Source organism: Neovison vison, chromosome 13 (assembly GCF_020171115.1).
Source record: "Neovison vison isolate M4711 chromosome 13, ASM_NN_V1, whole genome shotgun sequence".
NCBI classification, from domain to species: Eukaryota; Metazoa; Chordata; class Mammalia; order Carnivora; family Mustelidae; genus Neogale; species Neogale vison.
The window spans coordinates 61,863,155-61,889,728 of record NC_058103.1 but is presented as its reverse complement, the minus strand read 5'-3'; the positions used below and the strand labels follow the sequence as shown (position 1 = coordinate 61,889,728).

The following is a 26,574-nucleotide window of genomic DNA, read 5'->3' as shown; positions in this document are numbered from 1 at the left end:
GGTGTTCCATAAATATCATTACAGCCCTTATCAACCTATGCAATGAGCAAGTATTCCAAAGATTCGTTTAACCCTATAACCACAACCCGAGCACTGTTTGGTCCGCCAGCCAAAGAGAAGCAGAGGACAACAGGGTAAGAAAATTTTAACTAAGTAAAACCAGAACTGTATACAATTTTCGAGAAGCAAAGGAAGTTACAAACTACTTTGTTCTCTGTAATTAATAATAATCTTCCCTCCAAGTGACAGTAATGATGAACATGGTACTTTAACAAAAGGGCGGGGCTCTTGCCCTAAGAATTTTGGAAACCGGCCACTTCCCAAAGAGGTGTGGAACTGCTTCCTCGCCCTCAGTAGCCAAGGAACTTGAAAGATTAAGGTTTATATTGTTTTGAGTTTGGGGGGTGGGGGGGATGTTTCCACTTGGATTGGGACCGCGGTAGTCACCTGACACATATATCCTATAAACACCATTATCGACAACACCAAGCCTCCTGAAGTCCAACAAAGATCTAAGTTTTTAGAATAATGCTAGTTTGTACAAATGAGCTCGGACTATTAACTCAAAATTAGGTAACCCTGTGTTGGTGGTGATTAGTACTTGCCAACTGCCAAGTTTTCCCTTCCCCAAATTATCCGCCCTCCCGCGTCTCTGCGGAGGCGACGCCTCGCCCTCTATTCCCGCACAGCGCCAGGGCGGGCGGGAGAGTCCCCAGGGGCTCCCCGAGGAAGGCCTTTGGGCGCCACCACCCCCTCGCTCCTCACCGATGACGATGCGCAAGTGCTTGAGACGGGTCAGCGCGTCCTTCTTGGTGTCCAGCACCTTCTGGGTAGACTTCTTCACGTCCCCGTGCGGCTTCTTGGAGAACATCCTGCCGCTGCCGCTACCGCCGCCACGGCCGACTCCGGTCCCCTCCCGGTCCGGCCCCGGCGGCGGAAAGTGGAGAGAGTGGGCGGGGAGGCTACTAGCGTGAGCAGCTCATTCACTCCCCAGGCTTGCGGGCCCCAGCGTAGCCGACTCCGCTCACATCCAGGCCAGGGCCGCCGCCTCCACCCGCCTCGCGCCGCGGCTGCAAGGCACCTTCGGTTCCGGCTCCAATATGGCGGATCCCCTCTCCCAATCCTGCACGGAGCGGGGGAGACCCGGCAGGTCCGTCGCCGCCGCCCCGGCTGCCTCCCGAAGCCGCCGCTCGCAGCCACAGGCCGGGGCCCGGGACCCGGAGCCGGAGGTGGGGCTCTCCGCGGCGGCAGCACGACTCCTCTCCCTGAGGCCCCCTTAAGGTTAAAGCTTCTTTAGCAGCTTACACCCTGCATAGGCCGAAACGGAGACGAGTGCGGTGATGAGGTTTCACGACTCTGCCGTCGGTGGCGAATGGTCCCCGTGGCAACCGCCTTCTGACGTCAAGGTTTCTTGACGTCATGCCAGCGTGAGATCATCTGTGGCATTACCCACCTTTGGTGTCCTGTGTAAGCCGCCAAAGCAGGAACCCAAGAAAGTCAGGGAAAGGAACCATTCCGCGCCATTGTAAGCGAAGGGACTCCTAACCGAGGGACTCCCAGAGTGGTGGTGTGTAGTTTTTGTTTAAAAAGATCCTTCATCTCCACAGGTTACTATGTTATAGTAACTTAAAAATAACCCCAAAACATCAAAACAGACGTGCAATACATTTTAGATGCCAATTCTGAAGGCCTTAGATGTAACACTCTTTATTTCGTAAGTTGAATTTTGTTTAAAAGACTTTTTTGTTTGTTTTTTCAAAGTGATGGACAGTTTATTGTAGTTTAGAGATTTGTAGGGTTGTAGTACATCCTCTAGGTTAAAATTATCTTGCACATGAAAAAATAAATAAATAAAATTATCTTGCACAAATAAATGAACCCCCAAAGAATGCAGTAACAGAGTGCAAAATTACAAGAGAAAAGAAATCTGGAGAACTTTGAGGGTGAATTTTCTTAATGTGTAGAGTTCACAAATCCAGGAAAAACATGCTAAGGCCTCCACCTTAGATTGTGGAAACACGAGGAACACAAAAAATCACAGGACTGTATATTCATAACTAAAACATGACAATGTGGCGCACCTGGGTGGCTCACTCAGTTGAGCAGCTGACTCTTGATTTCGGCTGAGGTCATGACCTCAGGATCCCAGGATCAGTCCCATTTTGGGCTCTGCACTCAGCTGGGAGTTGAGTTGGGGGTGATCTCCCTCTGCCCCTCCCCCCCTTCTGCCAGTTGTTCTCCCTTTCTCTCTCTCTCTCAAATAAATAAAGCTTTTTTTTTTAAAGTGAAAATGTTCACACGTAAGTAATTTTCAAAAAATCAGATTAAAACAATATTTTTAAACAATTTTTTAAAAGATTTTATTTATTTATTTGACAGACAGAGATCACAAGTAGGCAGAGAGGAAGGCAGAGAGAGAGGAAGAAGCAGGCTCCCCGCTGAGTAGAGAGCCTCATGTGGGGCTCGATCCCAGGACCCCGGGATCATGACCCGAGCCGAAGGCAGCAGCTTTAACCCACTGAGCCACCCAGGCACCCCTATTAAACAATTTTTAAACAGCTTTATTGAAGACAATTGATGTACAACTAACTGTACATTTTCAAGGTGTACAATTTGGTAACTTCCACAATTGCATACACCTATGAAAACATCACGATAATCAAAATCGGGGACATATCCACCACCCCCAAAACTTTCCTCTTGCCCCTTGATAATTCCCCTGCTACCTGATCCCTGGTTCCCAGGAGAGCACTGATTTGCTTTCTGTCACTTGGAGTTCCGATTTTCAAGAGTTCTATACAAATATAAGTATTTAGAATACTCTTTTTTGGGGGGAATCTGACTTCTTTCACCCAATATAATTTATTTTTTAATGATAATCATGTAATGTCTTATTAGTCAAATTAGTAAAGTTTGTTTTTAAATTAGACATCTTACTTCTGGTAAGTGTGAATAAGATACTCCTATTGCTTGCTGGGAAGAAGCGTTAATTACTACAAGCTCACTGGAAATTAAAATTTGGCATTACGTATAAAGGCACTTAAAAATATTTATATACTCTGATTCATTTGTTCCACTTTCAGAATTCTATTGTACAAAATCATAAATGGGTACATATAAAAAAATATTAACACATGATCTATAGCATTGAAAGTTTGGAAACAACATAAATGTCCATCAGAAAGGAAATGACTGTCCAATAGGTAGAATGTGACATGACTATAAAATTACTAATATGGAGACTTTTTTAATGACATGAAAAATACGCAAGACAATGCTAAGTGAAAAAGCAGATACAAAACTGAAAATATGGGGCGCCTGGGTGGCTCAGTGGGTTAAAACCTCTGCCTTCGGCTCAGGTCATGGTCCCAGGGTCCTGGGATCAAGCCCCGCATCGGGCTTTCTGCTCATCAGGGAGCCTGCTTCCCCCCTTTCTCTCTGTCTGCCTCTCTGCCTACTTGTGATCTCTGTCTGTCAGATAAATAAATAAAATCTTTTTTTAAAAAACTGAAAATATGGGGTACCTGGGTGCCTCAGTGGGTTAAAGCCTCTGCCTTCGGCTCAGGTCATGATCCCAGGGTCCTGGGATGGAGCCCCGCATCGGGCTCTCTGCTCAGTTGGGAGCCTGCTTCCTCCTCTCTCTCTGCCTGCCTCTCTGCCTACTTGTGATCAGTCTGTCAAATAAATAAATAAAAATATCTTTTAAAAAAAGCTGAAAATATGTTTCTTAATAAAACTCTGGAAAAAAATTGTGTATAAAATGTAATTAGAAAAAGATTAAAAAATTCTCCAAAATTGTGGTTATATCTGCAAAGTGGAATTACAGGTGATTTTAATTTTCTTCTTTATATTTTGCTTATATCTCCTTTACAAAAAGCATATATTGCTTTTACAATTAAAACAATAAAAAATGGGGCGCCTGGGTGGCTCAGTGGGTTAAAGCCTCTGCCTTCCGCACAGGTCATGATCCTGGGGTCCTGGGATCGAGACCCACATTGGGCTCTCTGCTCCGCAGGGAGCCTGCTCACCTCTCTCTGCCTGCCTTTCTGCCTGCTTGTGATCTCTGTCTGTCAAATAAAATCTTTAAAATAAATAAATAAATAAAACATTAAATCTAAGTTGTTTTAAAGAAAATGAAGGGGGCGCCTGGGTGGCTCAGTGGGTTGAAGCCTCTGCCTTCGGCTCAGGTCATGATCCCGGGGTCCTGGGATCGAGCCCCGCATCGGGCTCTCTGCTCCGCAGGGAGCCTGCTTCCTCCCCCTCTCTCTGTCTGCCTCTCTGCCTACTTGTGATTTCTGTCAAATAAATAAATAAAATCTTTAAAAAAGAAAATGAAGAAAATCTAGTGTACCAATTATAAACTAACAAAACAAATTAAGATGTATATGTAGGAATAGAAACTCCTTGAAAAGAATGGCTTTTTACAAAAAGCTATCTTTATGCTCTACAATGGCACAGAATAAATATTTGTTGGTTTTTAAATTTTTATGTTCATATTATAAAATGTTTTCTTTTGGTAGTCGAAGAGTTATCTGATCCCGTGATTCTGACTATCATTTATTTGGTTAGTCACCTGTGTCCCTGCCTATAACCTGTGCCTTTTCTGAAATACTAATCTCGAATTATATATACTCAAATTCAAACTACTCAAATTTAATATATGCAAAACTGAAACTTGTCAACTTTGCCCTCCTTTCTCCCAAACCTCATCTTCCTCCTTCATCTGATATCTTTATTGATAATGCCACTATTTGTCCTGTTTTTTCAATCCAGAAACTCAAATCATCTTACATCTTCTCCTCTTTTTCCTCTTTTGTCCTGTTACCAAGACCTGATGATTCTACTTCCTAAATATTTCTTGATTTAGTCATGTTCTCTCCATTACCACAACCTGTATTTGGGCTCAGATTTTCACCATTTCTAACTAGAGATGCTAGAAATGGCAGCGGTTTCCTCCCCATCCCCACTCTTAGTAGGATTTGAGCCTCCACTCAGTTTTAAGTAAATTTTAACAGTTACACACACACACACACACACACACACACAAAGTCTTATCTCCTTGCCATTAGTTTCTGAATATCTGTCTTAAAATCAGGAAATGCATCGCACTTCAGGTCAAAGAATAAAACCCACATTGAGGAATTAACTTCAGAAAAGCTAGAAACATGTCTAGATTTCATATCTTACAGACTTAGTCTCTTGCTCTTTCTAAACTAATTAAAGTGCAAATTTTTAAAAAAGTAATTAGCTACACTGATTATAGTGGATGTAGGTTCGTTTGGCTGTATTCTGATACTTATACCCAGATTTTCCTTTGAAAAGCCACTCCTCTCTTGGTCTCTTTGGATCTCATGCCCCATGGCCCCATTTAGACTTCAGTACTCAAGCACCGTGGGCAAAGCAAGTGTGTTAAGGATGGGCACAAGACCATGTCAGTCCAATAAAACTCATTCCAACAACTACTGAGAAAGAGGAACTTTTTTCTTCATGATGAAAGCCTGGAACTGCTAGGAACCAAGATGTGAAAAGAATCTGCTGGGGATAGCACCAATGCTCTGAGAACGGAGGAAATAATCAAAGAGACTGAGTTTTGATAACATTGTTTGGCATTGGGAGTGAACTTGCCTGAAGTGCCATGATCTTTTCTATTTCACAGAGCAATAGTTTGTGTTAGGTTTCAGTTACTTGCAACAGGAAAAGTCCTGATTTTTATATTTTAAAGATATTTAGTAGGCTGAATAAGGGTTTGAAATTTTAAAAGGAGAGAAAAAAAAAAGAACTGCTTGGAAACAACATTGCAGCCCTCTTCTAAAGTCCTCCCAGAGCACTTTTTTTCTTTCCCATAACACTCTCCACACTCCATGCTTAATCATTTATGCTTCTTCTGCCCTATTTTAGACTGTAATCTCTTCTTTAAAAAAAAAATAGGTTTTGAGAAGACCTTGGATTGTGATCCATAATCCAAGGCTCCAAAAATTGTTTCTCTCCCTCCCTGCTTCCTTCTTGCTGTCTTCCTCTCTCTCTGTCTCTCTTTCTCTGCCCTCTCCAATGATACCTGGCATGCAGGAGGCGCTCCATACATATTTATGGCAAGAATGAATCAACACCAGGCACTCAGTAAGCATTTGCTGAATGTATGCAAACAATAGAGTTGCTGTTTCTGCGGTCAATTCAGGAAGAGTAACCTGTTTGGAGGTCGGGGTTGGTCAACAGAGGAACAAAGAAGATGCTAGGAGGACAAAGAAAGAAACAATGCTTAACAGGGGCAGGCCAGGGGCGCCTGGGTGGCTCAGTGGGTTAAGCTGCTGCTTCGGCTCAGGTCATGATCCCAGGGTCCTGGGATCGAGTCCCGCATCGGGCTCTCCGCTGAGCGGAGAGCCTGCTTTCCTCTCTCTCTCTCTCTCTGCCTGCCTCTCTGCCTACTTGTGATCTCTCTCTGTCAAATAAATAAATAAAATATTTAAAAAAAAAAAAAAAACCAGGGGCAGGCCAGAATGTAATCAAAATCAATCCTTTAGTTTGCAGGTTTTGATTCATAGGGAAATAAGTTCTATGGGTTTTTTAGAGTTTAAGGTTGAATTTTTTAAATCTTTTATGTTGATCTATTTCAACTGTGGATGTAAAATTGTCATTGGGGTCTTAAAATATCAGAATATTATATATTGTTGAGACAAGATTAAAGATGCAAAGAACAAGAGAAAGGGGAAAGAAAAAATATGCTTTATTAAACATTTCCATGATTTATCCATAAAAATAAGCGGAAATTAGGGTCACCAGAGACTCAAGCAGAAGGATAAACTTGGAGGGTACAGATTGGGCAATTTATTCTGTCTTCAATCTATTACTAAGAATATTTTCATATACTACTTATATGTTGACATACTTATATATATTGTCTTTCATGTATTTTATTCCTATGTGCTATATCATATCCTAATTTTTTGCTGCAAACAACTTGACAACAAAAAGACTTTTAAGCGGAGCTATTTATGTTTTCTACAAAATTAATCTGTTTCCTTTTCTATTACTTATGTTCTTTTTCTTTTTAGTCTTTTCCTTATTTGCACCCCACATAAACATGGATATGTTGTGCATGTTTTTCTTCTGCAGAGAAAAATTCAAGATGTCCTAGTGCATTGATGGGTCCCCAAAAGCATCTGCATTTGTTGAAAAAAATTGAAATTGAAAAAAATTCTGGGTGGTATAAATTAAAACTGTTCTTGGAAACTTTCTTTTATAAAATAATTTCATGAAAAGTGAAGCCGCTTGCTTGAAGAACTATTTTCCTCCTATGTTCTCACAGCCCTGTCCAAAATACAATGAAATATTTGATTACCATAAATTTTTTTTTTACATTCAGCAAAGAAGAGAGCTGTAAGAAATATTGCCAACATTATGTTTAAAAAACAATACTTTCTCAGTAGGAGATTGTTTCAGTGACAGTCTTACCATTGTTTTTTAAGTTTACAAAAATGTATTCAGTTCCTCCACGCAGGGCTTGTATGTTTGTATCATCAAAGGGACAGAGTGTGCTTGTTTTGAGGAAGCACTATGATAGAATAGGAAAATCAGTGAATTATTTAAAGGATTTGGGTTCTAGTTCTAGTCCCTCTCAGCATCAGTTTTCTCATTTGTAAAATCAAGGTAACAGTTTTGTACAATTCAGGCTTTTGTAAAATTCAGGAAATAATACACTGTTTTCAGTCATGATCTTTAGAATTAGATAGCTCTGAATTAGACTTCAGAATTTACTTGCTCTGGGATCTGTGACATACAGTTTAATCTCTCTGAGCCTCATTCTCCCCATATGTAAACCACAACCATAATTGTGATAATTAGGTGAGAAATGGTATTGAAAGTTACTTCTATAATGACTGCCATAATGTACAACATTCTTTTTCTTTCCTTCATACATTTGTACTAGAGCAATTTGTATAATTGTTTAAAGATTTGCTCTCCCACTAGACTACAAACTCCCACAGGAGAAAGACCATATAGCTTGTGTTTAAAGCTGTATCCTAATCTTCTTGCTAAGTGCCCTTTATAAAATGTGCTCAATAAATATTTGTTGAATGGAAGAATGGTTGTTAAGTTCCCATTTCTTTCTCTTGCACAGGCACTCAGTAAATGGCAAATGAATGAAATAATTTTAGAAAATAAAAAATGTAACATATCATTAGTAATCATTATACGTCTGGCATACCACAAAAAGGAAACATCATTGTAAAACACACTGGCATAAGAGTAATTTCAATCTAACATGCCCCGCCCACTGCCTCATTTTCTTTTCCCAATGTTGTAAATACTAAAATCCTTTGAAAGCATAAATTCTCCCCTCTGAAGACGCATTTATTATGAAAAGAAAACCGCAGAAAATTCTCTTTGCGATATGGCTTGTGAAAACTAGAATTTAAAACTTGAGTTTAAAATCATGAGCATCCCAAGAAGTATAGGTCATCATCAGTCTCCCAAATGTGAACATGTTACATTACTATTTTTTAGACTTAGTTAATTCAAATTTGAGATTTTTAAAATTAATAGATCAATTTTTAATAGATTTTCTTTCTATAAATCAGTTTCAGGTTTACAGCAAAACTGAAAGGAAGGTACAGAGATGTCCCATGTGTTCCTTGCCCCTACACATGCCCAGCCTCCTCCAACATCAACATCTCCCACCAGAGTGGGACATTTGTTGTAACTGATGAACCTACATTGACATATTATTGTCAACTAAATTCCATAGATTATTCAGATTTTCTTAATTTTTATCAATTTTTCCATTCCATGATCTTATTCAGGATACTTTGTTACATTCAGCTATCCTTTCTTCTTAAGCCCCTCTTGGCTGTGATAGTTTCTCACATTTTTAAAAAAGATTTTATTTATTTGACAGAGGGAAAGAGATAGCGAGAGAGGGAATACAAGCAAGAGGAGTGGGAGAGGGAGAAGCAGGCTTCCCGCTGAGCAGGGAGCCTGATGCAGGGTTCGATCCCAGGACCCTGGGATCATGACCTGAACCAAGGGCAGATGCTTACCACCTGAGCCACCCAGGTGCCTCAGTTTCTCACATTTTGCTGGTTTTTATGACCTCAAGTGTTCTGAGAAGTGGTCAGGTTTATTGAAGGATGCCTCTCTATTGAAATTCGTCTGAATTTTTTCTCATAATTAGAACAAGGTTGTAGGTTTTAGGGAGAAAGATCACAGAGTCTAAGTGTCATTTTCATCATATTAATGGTACATACTATCAGTGTGATATATCACTGTTAATGATGACCTTAACCATCTCGCTGAAGTATAGTTTATTAGGTGTCTCCATTGTAGGAAAAAAAGGTTTTGGTTTGCCTTTTCCATACACTCTTCAATTCAATTAATTAACATATAGTCTATTATTGGTTTCAGAGGTGGAGTTCAGTGATTCATCAGTGCTCATTACATCATGTGCTCTCCTTAATGTCTATCACCCAGTTACCCCATTCCCCCACACCCCTCCCCTCCAGCTACCCTACGACCCAGCAATTGCCCTACTAAGTATCTACCCCAAAGATACAAATGTAGTGATTTGGAGCACCTGCCCCCCAATGTTTATAGCAGCAATGTCCATAAAAGCCAAACTATGGAAAGAGCCCAGATGTCCAGTGTCCATCAACAGATGCATGGATAAAAATGTGAGATAGATATAGATATATAATGGAATATTACCCAGCCAGGAAAAAATAAAATCTTGCCATTTGCAATAACGTGGGTGGAACTAGAGGGTATTATGCTAAGTGAATTAAGTCAATCAGAAAAAGCCAATTATATGACCTCACTCATATGTGGAATTTAAGAAACAAAACAGAGGATCATAGAGGAAGGGAGGGAAAAGTAAAAGAAGACGGAATCAGAGAGGGAGATAGACCATTAGAGACTCTTTTTTTTTTTTTTTTTTTGCCTGTCACAATAAAGTTTATTATGAAAACAGGCTGGTGTGGGGACAAGGGGACAGACAAGTACATTTAGGTTGGGTGGCTCAGGTGAAGTAGTGCGGCTTCTTCACATTGATGCCATACTCGCTGAGGGCAGGAGTCAAGTCCTCCATGGTTAGAGTGTACTTGCGGTCCTTGCTCTTGCTTCGGGAGCTGCCAGAAGCTGTGCCCCTCATTTTGCAGTGCTGTAGGGCATCGTTGGCAATATCTGAGATGAATTTCTGGGCAGCTAGGGACTCTTAATCATAGGCAACAAACAAGGTTGCTGGAGGGGCCTGCTTCTCCCTCTCCTTCCGTCTGCCGCTTCTCCTGCTTGTACTCTCACTCTCTCAAATAAATAAAATCTTGAAAAAATATAAATAAAACGTTTACCTTGATTTGAGTAGTAGCTCTTAGTCATAGCCTCTGGTGTTCTGCCTTTGTTTTTCCAGCTGCCAGCATCTGGCCAGTGTCAATCAGTAGGGACAAGGTTTGTGAATTGTACATTGATGTCTAGCTCCACCAAGTGGTAACACCTGGAATTAAGTTTGCCTCCCTTCGGAGGCCGGATCTGTTCATTAAAAACGAGTAAGCACAAGGAACATAATAAGGGTGAGTCAGAGTCTAAAAAAAAAAAAAAAGGACTTCTAGTTGCATTTATACATCTACTTTATTTTATAAAAAAGATTAAATTGAAAATTAGACAAATGGAAGATTTAATATCGTCCTCCTCTCTTCAGGATATACTCCCTGGTTACCCACGCCCCACTGTGGAGAACAATGACCTCGAGAAATCCTTACACATAAGGCCTAAAACACAAATACAGCAATATTCACTGAGGTAACCGGTGTTATTTTTATTTTTACTTTTTTAAGATTTTTATTTATTTATTTGACAGATAGAGATCACAAGTAGGCAGAGAGAGAGGAGGAAGCAGGCTCCCCGCTGAGCAGGGAGTCCGATGCGGGGCTCCATCCCAGGACCCTGTGTCCATGACCTGAGCCGAAGACAGCGGCTTAACCCACTGAGCCACCCAGGCGCCCCTATTTTTACTTTTTTAAGATTTTATTTATTTGAGGGGCGAGCTGCCTTTGGCTCAGGTCATGACCTCTGGGTCCTGGGTTTGAGCCCCGCATCTCCCTCCCTGCTCAGCGGGGAGTCTGCTTCCCCCACCCCTGCCTGCCCCTCTGCCTGCTTGTGACCTTTCTCGTCAAATAAATAAATAAAATCTTTTTTTTTTTAAAGATTTTAATTATTTGAGAGACAGAGTGAGCGAGCGAGAGAGGGCACAAGCGGGAGGTGGGGCAAAGTGGGCAGCAGGGAGCCCGATGCGGGGCTCCATCCCAGGACCCTGGGTTCATGACCTGAGCCCAAGGCAGACACTTCACGAACCGCCCAGGAGCCCTGTGGCAACTGTTTTTACTAACAAAATAATTTTGAAGCAATTTAAATGTCCATTAACAGGTAAATGATAAATTTTAAAATATTCCTTCAATGGAATATGTGTAGGCAATGAAATACCTTATAGCAGGTTAAGATAACTGGATTAGAGCTTGCTGTATCCCAGTGAATAAATCTCACAATATTGATGAGAAAAAAGGAAGAAGTAGGACGATGTGTAGTATATTACTTTAAAATATAAGCACTTTAAAACACATTAAATAATCCTGGGCACCTGGGTGGCTTTGTGGTTTAAACCTCTTCCTTCGGCTCAGGTCATGATCTCAGGGTCCTGGGATTGAGCCCAGGAGCAGGGTCTCTGCTCAGCAGAGAGCCTGCCTCCTCGTCTCTCTCTCTCTTCCTGCCTCTCTGCCTACTTGTGATCTCGCTCTGCCAAATAAATAAATAAAATCTTTAAAAAAAAGTTAAATAATCCTATATATTATTTACAGATACATACACATGCAAAAATAGTATGCACTCATGGATGGCTGTCTACATTAACAAAGTTAGGATAATGGTTATTTTGGAAAGGGAGAGGAGATTTGGGATTGAGGAGTGGCCTGGAGCAGATGTGCTAAAATGTAGTATTAGAGAAAGCTTAGAGATGAGTACCATGTTATACATGTAATATGCTGAATAATTTACTATGCGTTTAAAATTACAATGTAATGTTAAAATAGTCAATAAAAAGATTATATTTATTTATTTTGAATAAAGACTTTATTTATTTATTTGACAGAGAGAGAGCCAGAGAGGAAACACAAGCAGGGGAAGTGGGAGAAGGAGAAGCAGGCTTCCTGCTGAGCAGAGAGCCTGAGCTGGGGCTCGATCCCAGGACTCTGGGATCACGACCTAAGCTGAAGGCAGATGCTTAACGACTGAGCCACCCAGGTGCCCCTCAATAAAAAGATTTTAAAGATTTTTATTTATTTGAGAGAGAGAGACTGCAAACTGGGAGAAGAGAGAAGGACAAGTGCAGTGTGTACTGAGCGCAGAATCTGACACGGGGCCGAGTCTCCTAACCCTGAAGATCAGGACATGAGCTGAAATCAAGAGGTGGATACTTTGGGGTGCCTGGGTGGCTCAGTGGGTTAAGCCGCTGCCTTCGGCTCAGGTCATGATCTCAGAGTCCTGGGATCGAGTCATGATCTCAGAGTCCTGGGATCGAGTCCCGTGTCGGGCTCTCTGCTCAGCAGGGAGCCTGCTTCTCTCTCTCTCTCTGCCTGCCTCTCTGCCTACTTGTGATTTCTCTCTGTCAAATAAATAAATAAAATCTTTAAAAAAAAAAAGAGGTGGATACTTAACTGACTAAGCCACCCAGGCACCCCACAGTGAAAAGATTTTTTAAAGTTACCCCAAAGAAGATATAGGAGGAAAACTAGAAGGATAAAGCCAAAATTATTTTATGTTTACTCCATACCAGAGGAAACCCAATAGGAAATAGAGTGGTATAAAATTATCCCCTTGAATACTAAAATGACCAAAAATTATGATAGGCATTCTATTGGAGAGAATGAGCTAAGAGCTAAAATCTTCAAAAAACAAGGGAGAGTGACCTTGAGGGTATGCAGATGATTGTTACAAGTAGAGATACTATTTGGTATCCTGGTGACAAGCTGGGGGGTTTTAGGGAGGAGAGAAGAAGGATCATTTGGAAGGAACAAGGAGGACAAAGACCATACCTACTCCATGAAAAGGCTCAGTGGGAGCAGGGGTGCAAAGGAAGCAGGGTCCTAGGGGAACCCCCTGCTTCCTTTAGAACAATAAATTTAAGGGTCTATTCAGAGGAGAGGATGAAGATACAGTAGTTTTTGCTGATGACAATAAGTGAATAAGTATGAAAGGATTAATGAAAAGTAAAACAGGATGGATCCGATGATTACATAAAGGCCTATGTAAAATGCAAATTGCTACCTAAATGTAAAATATCATTGTTACCTCTTTAACTGCCTTGATTGTGGAAAAGCTCATTCTGCTTTCCTAGTTTGCTTTACATTAATTTGTATTTTCTAAATGGACAATATTCTTGTCCAGCCTTATTAATTTTTGTTTCTTATGGTTCCTCTTATATTCCCTACACCTCTTTTCTAAAATTTGTTTGGGGTGTGGGGAGAGAAACTCTCCTTTTAAGCAAAACACCATCATATAACTCTAATTGCATAATATCCTATTATTCTGGCTGTCTTAAACACAAATGTAACAATGACTGGAACTTTAGAGCGGGAGGAAAACTTAAAGATAACATAATGCAACCTTTTCATTTTACAATTGACCAGAGATAATGTGGTTTGCCAAATTTAATTGGTTGGTGACTAGCAGAACCAGGGCTAGAATCCATGTCTCCTCTCCAACTTCGGTTTCTTTCTTTGAAGAGCAGAAACAGAAAGTACCTGCTAGAGGGGCACTCTGCTGGTGGTTAAGCACCAGCAGATGCTGGTTTTGATGGCTGACTCTCCAAAGTCAACCCTAAGTCTGTTACTTATTAGCTGTGTGACCTTAGCCATGTAATCTAACTGCTCTGTGCCTCAGTTCACTACTCTACAAAACGGAAGGCATCTCCTTCATAAAGTTGTTATAATGATTATATGAATTAACTCATGGAAAGAATGACCACAAATCTGAGTTACTGTTTCTATTTAACACACACTCTCTTAGCTGTTGATATAAGAGATGAAGAGAAGCCAGGGATTTTTTTTTTTAATTTTATTTTTTAAAGTAATATCTACACCTGGCATGTGGCTCAAACTCACAACCCCAAGATTAAGCATTGCCTGCTCTACCTCCTCAGCCAGTCAGGTGCCCCAGCAGAGGCCAGGGATTTTACCCACAGATGTTTTCGTTTGGTCTGGGGCTTAAGAAACCAAACCAAACCAAACCACCACCACCACCAACAACAAAAACAAACACACCTGAGACCATGTTTACAAATCTGGATAGATCACATAGAGGATCTAAATACCTAGTCTCTCTCAAAAACTGGAAGGTCCAGCAACTAAGCCAGAATTCTAATGTAATAACAATTGGCTGGAGCTAAGATGGCTGCCCCCTTTAATCCACACCACTCACATAAGGTATATATATGTACCAGCACCCTTCTAGTTTCCATCACAACTTTACCGGCCTTTACTGTATGTCTTTGAAATAGGACCCCAGACTAAGACAGTCTCTGCTCTCAAGGAACTCACAATCCAATAGGTGAGATGCATCTGCTAAAAAATTCACAATATGATAGAAAACAAATACAAAGTTGCAGAATACAAAGTACAGCAAGTCTGAAGGGTTGGTGATGCATGTTGTCAAGAAAGTGGATTTGAAAAAGAATAGGAGTGGAAGAGGATGCAGAGAGAGCAGAGAGAACAGGATGTGCAAAGACATTGGAATGGGAAACAGTTTGTGTGTTTAGCAACTGAAGAGTTCAGTTTTGGAGAAAATAGTAAGAAGAAAAGTAGGCTGACACTAAATAATAAAAGTCTCTTAATTTGGATTTTACCCTGTAGAAATGGGTAGAACTTGAAATGGTTTCTGTCATTAAATTCTAAATTGAGGGGCACCTGGGTGGCTCAGTGGGTTAAGCCTCTGCCTTCAGCTCAGGTCATGATCTCAGGGTCCTGGGATTAAGCCCCTCATCAGGCTTTCTGCTCAGCAGGGAGTCGGCTTCCCCCTCTCTCTCTGCCAGCCTCTCTGCCTACTTGTGACCTCTCTCTCTCTGTGCCAAATAAATAAATAAAAATCTTAAAAAAATTCTAAATCTAACTTTAATGTAATTATGCCAGGATACCCTTACCATTCTCCTTCAAATGTCTTGGACCTGGTTGGAGAAATAAATGCTGTACAATCCACAGTATTCTATAAAATATTTCAATAGCAAATTGCCACTGCAAAAAGAATCTCTGTCTTCTAAAGAGTGGTTAAAACACAGTTTTAGATTTGTCTGCAAATTGGGGCGCCTGGGTGGCTCAGTGGGTTAAGCCACTGCCTTCGGCTCAGGTCATGATCTCAGGGTCCTGGGATTGAGTCCCACATCGGGCTCTCTGCTCAGCAGGGGGCCTGCTTTCCTTCCTCTCTCTCTGCCTGCCTCTCTGCCTACTTGTCCTACTTGTGATTTCTCTCTGTCAAATAAATAAATAAAATCTTAAAAAAAAAGATTTGTCTGCAAATTAAGTTTCCTTATTTGCAAAGTGGGAATAATAATAGTATCTACTTCAGGACTATTAAACTGAGAATTAAACTCACTATGACTAATGTAAAGAGCTTACCAGGGGACCTAATACAGGGTAAAAGTAGTCAATGATGTATTATGATTATGATATTTATTGAGTCTTCCTTGTCTATTTTACCTATCATTGAGAAAATATAACATTTAATTGAGTCAGATATGTATTTTTCATTGAAAACTGAAGCTAAGGGGACCTGGGTGGCCCTGTTGTTGGTTATGTGTCTGCCTTCAGTTCCCATCATAATCCCAGGGTCCTGGGATCTGTCCCCTACTGGGTTCCCTGCTCAGCAAGGAGTCTGCTTCTCCTTCTGCCCCTGACTCCTGCTCGTGCTCGCTCTCTTGCAAAAATAAATAAATAAAATCTTAGAAAAGGAAACTGAAGTTAAATCAAGCCTGGTGGCTTCCATCTGCACGCTGTATGTAGTAAAAAATGAATGCAAAACAATACCAAATGAAAATGTCAAGATAAAACTTCCCTTCCATATTATTGGTTGCAAATGTTTCAAGAACGACTTAAAGATTTTTGTGCAACATGCTGCAAATTATCGACCGTAGTTACTAATTACATATAATAGGTTATTAGCGGTAATAAATGTCCTTAGGTAAAAGAGAAATTCTCCAGTTCCTCCAGGCTCAAGGAGGAGGAACACCCTCAGGCAAAAGACCTTTTCACATCTGACAGTAACATCTTGGATAGCCAGGGAGCTCGGGCAATCACTTGGCGGGAAAAGAATAAATACAGACCAAATTCACACAATCTGTTTCTGTTTTAGTTTATAAACTGCGATCGAGTCTGTCAAGTGTTGTGCCTTGTGGGACTTGAAGTCCACAAGCAAGAAGTGACTGGTGTTGTTGCAGCTTGGAAGGCGGCAGCCCCTGCAGGTCTGAGTAGTAAGGACTACGACTACCGACACGCATTGCAAGGCCGCGTCGTAATTACGGGCAACCAACCATCCCCGAGCAGGGCAAGCCCCACCCCCCCGGCTCGAAGGACGGCCTCCACCAATGGCAGAGCTCCCAGCGCAGAGCCTGCGGGTTAGGTTGTGAGGCTCGGGCCGGGGGCGGGGAGGAGCTGAGGGGGTTCAGAACGCGCTCGGCCGCTGGGTGGGTCGGGGCGTTTGGCGCGCCCTTCATTGAAGCGGCGGTGGCTGGGCTGGGCGCCGGGAGTGGGAAGCGACGGCGCGGCTGGAAAATGCCAGTCCATTCCCGAGGGGATAAGAAGGAGACAAACCATCACGATGAGATGGAGGTGGACTACGCTGAAAACGAGGGGAGCAGCTCGGAAGACGAGGACACGGAAAGCTCGTCGGTCTCCGAGGATGGAGATAGCTCAGGTGTGCAACCCTCTGGGCCGGGACCCTGAGCCCTCGCGCTGGGCTCACGACAGGCCGCTCACCGCACGCCGGGCAGCTGCGTCCTGCTGGGAGTGCGGGGCGGGGAGAGAGGGAAGGGGCGGAGACTGGCTCCCGGCCCTCGGCAGCACCCGGACTCGTCGTGGGGCGCTGCCTGGCTCCAGGCGGGTCCCTGCTGGCGGGGCGGGGCCGGGCGCGGGCCTGGGCTTGCCCAGCTCCGGGACGCTGTGCAGTCCTGTTCGCAGTCAGACCCGCCCCGGGACCTCCGGGCAGTGCTGGGGGCTGTGGACCAAAGCCGGGAATACCCTGCAGCTTTTTGGGAGACCTTGGAAATGCTTCTTGGCCCCAGACCACCGACTTCTTTTCTTATTTTTATCTTTCCAGCCCTTCTCAACCTGGGCGGGTTGTCAGGGCCGAGGTTAGTTAGATTTCAGCCTGCTCTTGGCTGGTTTAGAATTTGTTAATCTCAGTTTCCGAGTCAGCCTGTCAGTCAGCACTTGGTATCAGTGCTCATGCGGGGGCTGACTTGAAGCTGTCCCATTTACGGCATCTGTCTGAACTTTGCAAGACTGAGAAGATCCCAAGATCAGGGGAGATTTTGGGTCTTCATATGCTTTTAAATTGGTTGATTTGGAGCAGCTCTGAAATTTTCCAAATCTTTTCTTCCCTGCAATCTTTAATAATTTTGGGCTTTTTCAGGTTTTTGGGGTCGGAAGGCAGACTAACATCATGGGTCAATTTTGCAAACATTTAGGATGGTTATTAAAAAAAGAAATGGAATATGTGATTGCCTGGGTTCTTTTTCTTTTTTCCATGTGATGAGGATGAAACTTGAACTTCTTTGTCTTGGCCTGATTTTGGTCATGTAAAGCAAGCATTTGATGACAGTCTGTTAATGCCCTGACACCCTCTTTTTCAGGTTTCTCTTTCAAAGCAAATCTCCATGGAAGTATGTAATTTCAATCAATAAGTTAGTCATTCCCCAAATAGGCATTTATGAGTGATTTCCTTGAGCTGCACTGGGCACCACTCAGTGCTGAGGTATAAAAAAATAGTTATGATCTGATTTCAATTAAACAGCTGTCATAAATTAGTACTTGATACTCAAACTACCAAATGAATACTTAACTGTAAACAATGCTATAGTATTTCAGAGGCAGAGGAAATCTTTCAGAATAGGGTGGTCAGCAAAGGCTAGTTGAAAAAAGTGGGATTATTTTAATTAACTTGAAGAATGGCTAGAATTTGGATTGGGGTCGTATGTTGGCTTGGGAGGAATATAAGAAAAAGTGCAACAGCTAGAGTTTAAGGCTTGTTCAAAAGAGTGAGAAACCAGTTTTGGTGGGAGAAGGATTTGACCTGGAAAAGAAAAAGAAGATATAGATGTGAAAGATTTCGAAGAAAAGCACAGAACAGGATTGATATATGCAAGTTTAGGAATGAAGGTAAAAGAGGAAAATCTCAGATACAAGGAGAATGGTAATAGCATGCATAGAAATAGAAAAGTGAAAGATTTGAGATGAAGACGAAAGTTAAGAGTATTTCAGACATGTTGCTTTTGAGGTGATGGTGGTATATTTAAGTCAGTGTCAACTGACAGATGGAAATGTGGCATTGGAACCTGACTGGGATAGGAAGCATAATTTGGAGGTCACCTGCCTAGCCATCAAAGTAGGTGAGATTTCAAAAGTAAGCAACGAGAACATAACATCTAGGATGTACGTGAATACATTTTCTAGATCTGTAAAACACTTCATCTTCAAGTGTTCTTTGTTTTTTTGATGGGATCTAGGTTCTCACAAAATGACATTAACTTGTTAAAATTCTCCCTAATTTTTATGCTTTTGTGATTATTGATTTTTTAAAAAATATTTTATTTATTTATCTGACAAACAGAGATCGCAAGTAGGCAGAAAGGCAGGTAGAAAGAGAGAGGGGGAAGCAGGCTCCCAGCTGAGCAGAGAGCCTGATGCGATGCAAGTCTTGATCCCAGGACCCTGAGATCATGACCTGAGCCGAAGGCAGAGGTTTAACCCACTGAGCCACCCAGGTGCCCTGATTTTTCATTGATTTTTATTCCATCCCAGAAAATAATGGACAACTTAATTTTGAAGAAGGTAATAATAATTTGAACTACAAAAGTCAAGTTTTTTAAATGCAAAGACATTATTTAAATAAATTATGCGGTTTGCTTCTTGTGAAAGCATTTCTTTTCTGCCATATCTTTTATGTTAAACTTCCATAGTTTTTTTCTTCCCAAACCTTGGTACTAAGCAGGTCCTGAAGCTATAAAACAAAACAAAACAAAACACTCTACAATCCAGAGATACTGGGAAGTGAGTCATCTTGAGGGACCAAGTTTTAAATAGCCAAAGAGTAAGCTATTAAGAGCCAGAAATAATTTTAATCTGTTTTAGGAAAGTTAAAAGAAAAAATGAAACCTATAGTTTCTTGCTGTATGGTAACTGCACACAATTTAACTCTTTCTCATAGTTTGACGTTTATTTGATGCAGATCAAGAGGCAGATCATCTTGTGCTTCACTTATTTTGAAGTGTTGAATATATGTGATGTAAAAATAGAAGATATGGAAAATAGGAGAGAGCTGGTAATTAACAGTTGCTTTCTTTCAAAAATTTGCTTGTTTTTCTCTTCATATTCCTTTTTCTCATTTACTGACAGTGATTTGGGGAGAGGGAACAATGAGAATATGAGTAGACCAAGATATCTTGTGATAAACAGAATGAGATTAGTTTTCTTTTTATTTGATCGGCAAGTCAGTCACATAAGCAGTTCTGAAAGAAGAATTCCAAAAGTGTTTTTGAGCAGTGTCCTTTCATGGACATAATCATTTAGGTGCTTAAGTTCTCTCTTTTTTTTTTTTTTAAAGATTTTATTTATTTATTTGACAGAGAGAAATCACAAGTAGATGGAGAGGCAGGCAGAGAGAGAGAGAGAGGGAAGCAGACTCCCTGCTGAGCAGAGAGCCCGATGTGGGACTGGATCCCAGGACCCTGAGATCATGACCTGAGCCGAAGGCAGCGGCTTAACACACTGAGCCACCCAGGCGCCCCAGGTGCTTAAGTTCTATTGAGTTGATGGAAAATAAACCAAAAGTGGTAATTTTTTTTAAAAGATTTTATTTTTTTATTTGACAGAGAGAGATCACAAGTAGGCAGAGAGGCAGGCAGAGATAGATAGAGAGAGGAAGAAGCAGGCTCCCCGCCGAGCAGAGAGCCCAATGCGGGACTCGATCCCCAAGACCCTGATATCATGACCTGAGCTGAAGGCAGCGGCTTAACCCACTGAGCCACCCAGGCGCCCCCGAAAGTGGTTTAATTACTTCATATAGTATAGCTTGATGTCAGCCCTTTAAGCTTTTTTTTTTTTTTTTTAAAGATTTTATTTATTTATAGCCCTTTAAGCTTTAATTCTCTTTTTTGTTTTAGGTTAAAGTCTGTAGTGCAAATTATTTTGGTTAAATATTTATTTTCTCTTAAGGCTGAATATAGGCCTTGCATATCTAATTTCATATTATAGTTTGGGGTGTGTGTGTGTGTGTGTGTTTTACTATTTTCATTAATATTCAGATAATTTAGAACATAAAATTAATTTTTTCTTTGCTATTTGCCTTTTATTAACAGAAATGGATGATGAAGACTGCGAAAGAAGAAGAATGGAATGTTTAGATGAAATGTCCAATCTAGAAAAACAGTTTACCGATCTCAAGGATCAGTAAGTAGTGATGTCAGAAGGTCATTGTCACTGAATCTCAATCATGTCACTTGTATATTAGCACAAGAGAAATTCTATTCACTCTGAAGTATTTTCCTTTTTGTATTTTATGGGACTGACTGATCTGAAAGAGGCTTCAACTGTGGTTTGCCTCCTGAAGACCTCATTAACTCAACTGAGGATTTTGAGGCAGGTTTTTTGGGAGGGGTATAATAACATTTCTATATGGATGTTGGTATTAAAATGTTTTCCCTGGCTTGTTGCACTCTTGGTTCTAATCCGCTTCATTCATTTCTTTGTTAGGTAATTGGATAAAGATAGCATTTTTAGAATTTTTTTTTTCTTTAGAATTTTAGAATAGGAAAATATTTCCCAAGAATGGTATAGTGCTTTTTGTTTATATCAACATTGGATAGTATGTACATGTTTTCACATTATTTAGTTTGCTCCTTGCAGCAACTCTGTAAGGTTGGAAGATAGCCTTATCTCCATTTCACCTGTGAGAAAATTAATGCCCAGAGGAGTGAAGTGATTTGCCCACAGTTCATCAGAAAATGATAAACTAAGCCGGGCCTTCTGCCTCCTAGTATTATGGCGTTCCTTCCACTAAGGCACATTACTTTGGAGGAAATATAGTGGAGTAGAAAAAGCATAGCTTCTGAATCCAGGCTTTCTTCACAGATTAAAAAAGTGTAATAGTAGCTTTTTTATTGTTAACTGTAAGGATTTTATAAGCAGTATGTGAATTTTTTTTTTAAAGATTTTATTTATTTATTTGACAGAGATCACAAGTAGGCAGAGAGGCAGGCAAAGAGAGGGGCAGGGAAGCAGGCCCCCTGCTGAGCAGAGAGCCCGATGCGGGACTCGATCCCAGGACCCTGAGATCATGACCTGAGCCGAAGGCAGTGGCCTAACCCACTGAGCCACCCAGGCGCCCAGTATGTGAAATTCTTAGTCTTGGCTGGCGCACAGTGGGTGTTTATTAGATACTCTTTTCTACCCCCTTCTTCATAATACCTGAACTCTTATGAGCAGTTGCTTACACAAGAATGGGCCCCAGTGATTTGAGAAAACAGAATAGATGCAGATGAAGATTAAAAAAAAAAATCTTAAGGGTGAGCTTTTACTTTGAAACTTGCTGGCAGAGTCATGGGGCATAACAACTTATTAGGAATTGTAAATGAAAGAAACTTCTGAGAATATGGACACCTTAATTCATTTAGAAGATGGCTTTTCATGAATTCTTCATAATTTTGCTACTCTGTTCTCTTGCATTTTCCCTAGAGAGGCCCAAAGAAGAAATGAAAACATGCTTAATATCTGGAATTGCCAGACTAAACGGGGACAGATTTGTTTACTAAATGAATCCTGCTGTTTATGCCATTTCTGGTCTTAACTTTCATTGGTATGAGAGGTGAATATATAAATGTGTCAAGCTAGTGCAACAAATTAATATAACTAATCCAAAGTTTAAAATTTTTTGCTCAAAAAAACATGGTATCATTTTTTTATTCTAAAGATTTACATTATTAATTTTAAATTAAAATTAGTTTGGATCGCCAGAGGATCCATTATTTGGGCAGCATGGAGAGTTCATCCAGGATCATTCTGAAAAAAAGGAAGCAAATTTGTGTTTTTATATTTTAATATAGGTAAGCCATGAATGAATAATTCTCACACAGTTAATTAAGATATACCTATTGAACTTTTAAAATATATTTTATGGTTTTACAAGAAATGAAGAGTACTGCATAGTTCCAGTAAAAGATAATACCAAGGAACACTTTGCAGCTAGTCACTCTTTAAGCCTAATCTTGTTCATCTTGGGGCTGGCAGTTGCCTTGATTTTTGCTTTTTCATGGCTTATTATGACCACAAGCCAGGTCCCCCACCAGCCTCATTCATCTCAGAAAGTATTAAAAGTAGACCCATTACCACTACTAATAGGATTATTTCTCAAGGAATTTGGTATTCAGAAATATATTTTAGAAATAATCTTTGCACTAGGTTTATAATTATCTTATTTTTTCATGTGCCTCAATGCTATTTTTATCCTGTTGTACTGTGTATCTCTGTAAGCTGTCTCAAATCCTCTTTAGAAGAGGTAGGAAGTATAATAATAGAACAACAACAAAAAGAAGTTATCCTGCTTCAACAACAAGTTATCCTGCTTCTCCGGTTTTAACACTCTTTTCATAGGGCAAAAATATACCATTTGCAGTTTGTATACTGGTGTAAGTTTCTCCTACCTTGTTAAAAAGATGGAGGAACTTAAACCACCTGAGTTTCCACTTATTTCAATGTCTGTAGCCAATAAACATGAATTGGTTTTCTACTCTGAATAGTATTGTGGATGTTTGTGAGGAACTCATGATTCTTGCCTTTGATGAGTTAGTATCTGAATTTCAAGGTTGTTGAACTCATGCTGATATTGAGAAATCTCTTCTTTTAAAAGTGTAGTTAACTGTTATTAACTCACATATTCTGTTCATTTAAGCTGCTGTTCACCTATTAGAGATACCTTATCAATATTTTAAATTTGATGTTTTTTAGGTTCAGTCTTCATTTGCATGAAATTTTTAGCATTTTGCCTAAAGTTGTATTTATGATTTCAAAAACTATAAGTATCATGTTGTAGTTTTACACATTCATTTATCATTGTATCTTGAGTTTTAGAAAAATTTAACACAGATATGAAAATGTATTATTGGCAGTTAACTCAGATAATTTTTCCTTTTTTTGTTAAAAAAATTTATTGTATTAACACCCAAACTTGCTCAATTTCTTCAGAATCATCATATAAATCTTTATGCTAATTATCAGTTATAAACACCAATATTGATTATCTTGGTTTTTTTTTAAGGTTTCTATTTTAATTCTAGTTGATGTACAGTGTTTTATTAATTGCAGGTGTACAATGTAGCGATTCAACAATTCCATAATCACTTGGTGCTCATCACAATGAGTGTATCTGTTAATCCTGATCACCTATTTAACCCATTTCCATCCCCCTCCCTAATTGTCTTAATTGTATTGGTTTATATCTTCAAGAAGAAGAGAATTTTAATATGAAAGTCAGGTACTGTAAAGTTTTCAAAAGCCAACTGCTAATTATACTAACACCTACAAGGATAATCAGTGGTTTCTTTCAGCAGTTACTACCTGCCTTCCTTATGACACATTCTTCACCGATGAGAATGTAATGAATGGCAAAAAAAAAGAGTTTACAAAATGATCTTAAATTGTGTTTTGTTTGGAGAGAGAGAGAGTGTGTGCACAAGCAGGGGTAGGGAGAAGGAGAGAGAGACTCTAAAGCAGGATCGGTCTCACAACCTCAAGATCATGACCTGAGTGGAAATCAAGAGTCTGGTGCTTTACTGACTGAGCCACTGGATGCCTCAGTGATTTCAAATTGTCATTCTGCTTTGAAATTTTTAGCATATCTTTAAAATGCCACAAAGCCAGGATTAAAAGTGCCTTTCATAGAGAAGGACAATGTAAACATCTTCCTGGTAAAGAGTTCCATCCTGCAGGATTATTGCCACAATGAGTAGTCTCAGGTACTCAGTCATTGATAATCAAGGTAAAGTTATTACTGTGACAGCTGGCAAAGTAGAGTATTTGTATGTAAATTCATAAATACAACAACAGGGGTCTCCTACCGAGTTCATTTTCCCAATCACTGAGCAACACCTTTTGTTCTAGTTTCTTCATTTCCAGTCCAGACAAACTGTTATGCAGATCACAAGTTCTGTAGCCTTTGGTTTTTACCTCCATCACTTTCTTCTTTGTAAAAACCATATAGGCCAAATAGAACACAGACTCCTTTTCAGGAACAATGAAGAGAAACCAGGGAATTAACTATTTTGACAATGAGTAATATCTCTATCTAAATTATTCAAAATGATACCTTTGTTTCTTTTAAGCTCAGTGTTTAAATAAATTTTTTGCCTAGAACTGATATATTGTCCTGCAGTTAAAATAAAACCAGAAATCTAGAGTGCAAAAAAAGTAGTATCTTAATTGTATTTTTGTACTGTGAATTAATCATTAAAAAATGATAATCAAAAAAAAGAGAAAAATACCTACTTTGTGATTACATGCATAAAGTCAAATAATATAACTGATTTTTTCACTTGAGATTAAGACAAAAATACATTTGTTAGGTTATTAGAATATGAATGATACTAGGAAGAGAGAATGTATAGAAATGGTAAACTGTTAGCCTTTGTTGGGCTTTTAAAATTAATATTTTAATTTTTGCTTTGTTAAGACTTTATAAAGAACGATTAAGTCAGGTGGATGCAAAACTACAAGAAGTCATAGCTGGAAAAGCACCAGAATATTTGGAACCGCTGGCAACTTTACAAGAAAATATGCAAATTCGTACAAAGGTAGCAGGTAGGAAAGTGAAACATCTTTTCCATACAGTAGAATACGAACTCTTCACTAGACTTGAAAGGTATTTGTCAAGTGAGTGTTTCTTGTTAATGAAATCATGAATATATTTACAGTGAAAAGAGTGTTTCAGTCAATCAGCCCACAATTATTTAATAAATACCTCTTGCTTTCCTCTGTTACTGTGGGGGGATCAAAAAAAAAAGAAAAAAGTCCTCAGATTGCTTACAATGTTGTTGAGAAGATACTTTCACATGTAAAACAATTAGAAACATGACACTTTTATTAAGAGTAATTGTTACTATTTCAGTTTAATTTCTTGTTAGATAAATTGAGTTTCAATTTAAGTACTCAGTCTTCCATTTGTAATTGGGATCCAGCCTCAGAATTGTGTCCTAGTACTCATGACAAGGGATATATCTATTTGAAGATCACTTATGATTTTTCATAATTAGGCTAAAACTGGATTTTAGCTAATGCTAATATTTTTTTCATTTTGGGGGACACTAACTGATCTTCCTGCACCTATTTTGTAATGCCTAAGGCATTCTTTATTATAAGTTCTTTTTGTACTAAATCTACCTTAAGCCAAATTTTATTCTTGAATGCTTAATATTAAATATGTAGATGATGTGATACTTGCTATCTTTGCATACTTGGTTAGCACACCCTGAAAAGGAAATAATTCCTTAATTTTCTTTGACAGTTTAAAAGAAATGAGTGAGACTTACTGGATATTTAGGAAATACTACTTGAGTCACTCACTTTTTTTACTGTGTGGCCTCATTTATTTTTTGATTGTACAAAGAATATTGTATGTGTGAATGTATAGCTAATGGCCTAGTTCCAGATATCTGTCCCATGCCTTTACCATACAAGAAAGGACTACATTTCTAGGGTCAGCTGTGGCATGGAGTTTGGTATATATATCTGAAGCTCTGAGTTTGTTGTTTTTTGACGTATTTGCATAGCCATGTTGCCTATTTTATACTACTGTCTTGTTAACTTTAAGTAACCTCTCTTGAGCATCCATTCTCTAGATGAGGCTCTGTCAGGAGCACTCAAACATCATATCAGTTTATGCATTTTGTTATCAGTTTATACATTTAATCTTCTTGGAATCTTTGGACTCTGAAAATAAATAATAGTTAAAAAATAGTGGTTTTGTTGGTTATGGTATCCACTTACTACTTTGAGAAGATATGATTAATGAAACCAGAGTTTATTGACTATATCCATTATGAGTCCTGAGGGATTACTTTTCACAGGAAAGGAGTTTTATTTTCATTTCGATCATTCTCTATCAAACACTTTAGGAGTGCTCTTCAGAAGAATGAAGTAAGAACTAAAATTTGCGTGCAGTTTCTTCCTAGTTCTTAAATTCTTAGTTCTCCAGTCTGCTTTGATATATATTTTAATTGAGCCTTTTTTAATTTTTAAAGATAAAGCTAGAATCATTTGTCAGTTTCTTCCTGATTCATCTTGT

General features: G+C 39.6%; 2 protein-coding genes across 12 annotated transcripts in view; one reads left to right on the top strand and one right to left on the bottom strand.

Moving 5' to 3' along the window:
* The window catches only part of RALGAPA1 (Ral GTPase activating protein catalytic subunit alpha 1), a 267,907-nt gene extending 266,623 nt beyond the window's left edge, over positions 1 to 1,284 (bottom strand). For 3 of the 11 annotated variants that reach the window (XM_044232095.1, XM_044232088.1, XM_044232089.1), the window contains exon 1: positions 766 to 1,283. In XM_044232095.1, the coding sequence (XP_044088030.1) occupies positions 766 to 871 (106 nt within the window). In that variant the 5' untranslated portion in view covers positions 872 to 1,283. Of the gene's footprint in view, positions 1 to 765 lie in introns of all 11 variants that reach the window. The other 8 variants (XM_044232085.1, XM_044232086.1, XM_044232087.1 and 5 more) reach the window with 4 other exon arrangements.
* A 15,404-nt stretch (positions 1,285 to 16,688) lies between these two features.
* Positions 16,689 to 26,574, top strand: part of BRMS1L (BRMS1 like transcriptional repressor) — a 33,996-nt gene continuing 24,110 nt past the window's right edge. Inside the window, exons 1-3 of the mRNA XM_044230189.1 lie at positions 16,689 to 16,938; positions 20,600 to 20,690; positions 24,964 to 25,091. Coding sequence (XP_044086124.1) covers positions 16,797 to 16,938; positions 20,600 to 20,690; positions 24,964 to 25,091 — 361 coding nt within the window. The 5' untranslated portion in view covers positions 16,689 to 16,796. The remainder of the gene's footprint in view (positions 16,939 to 20,599; positions 20,691 to 24,963; positions 25,092 to 26,574) is intronic.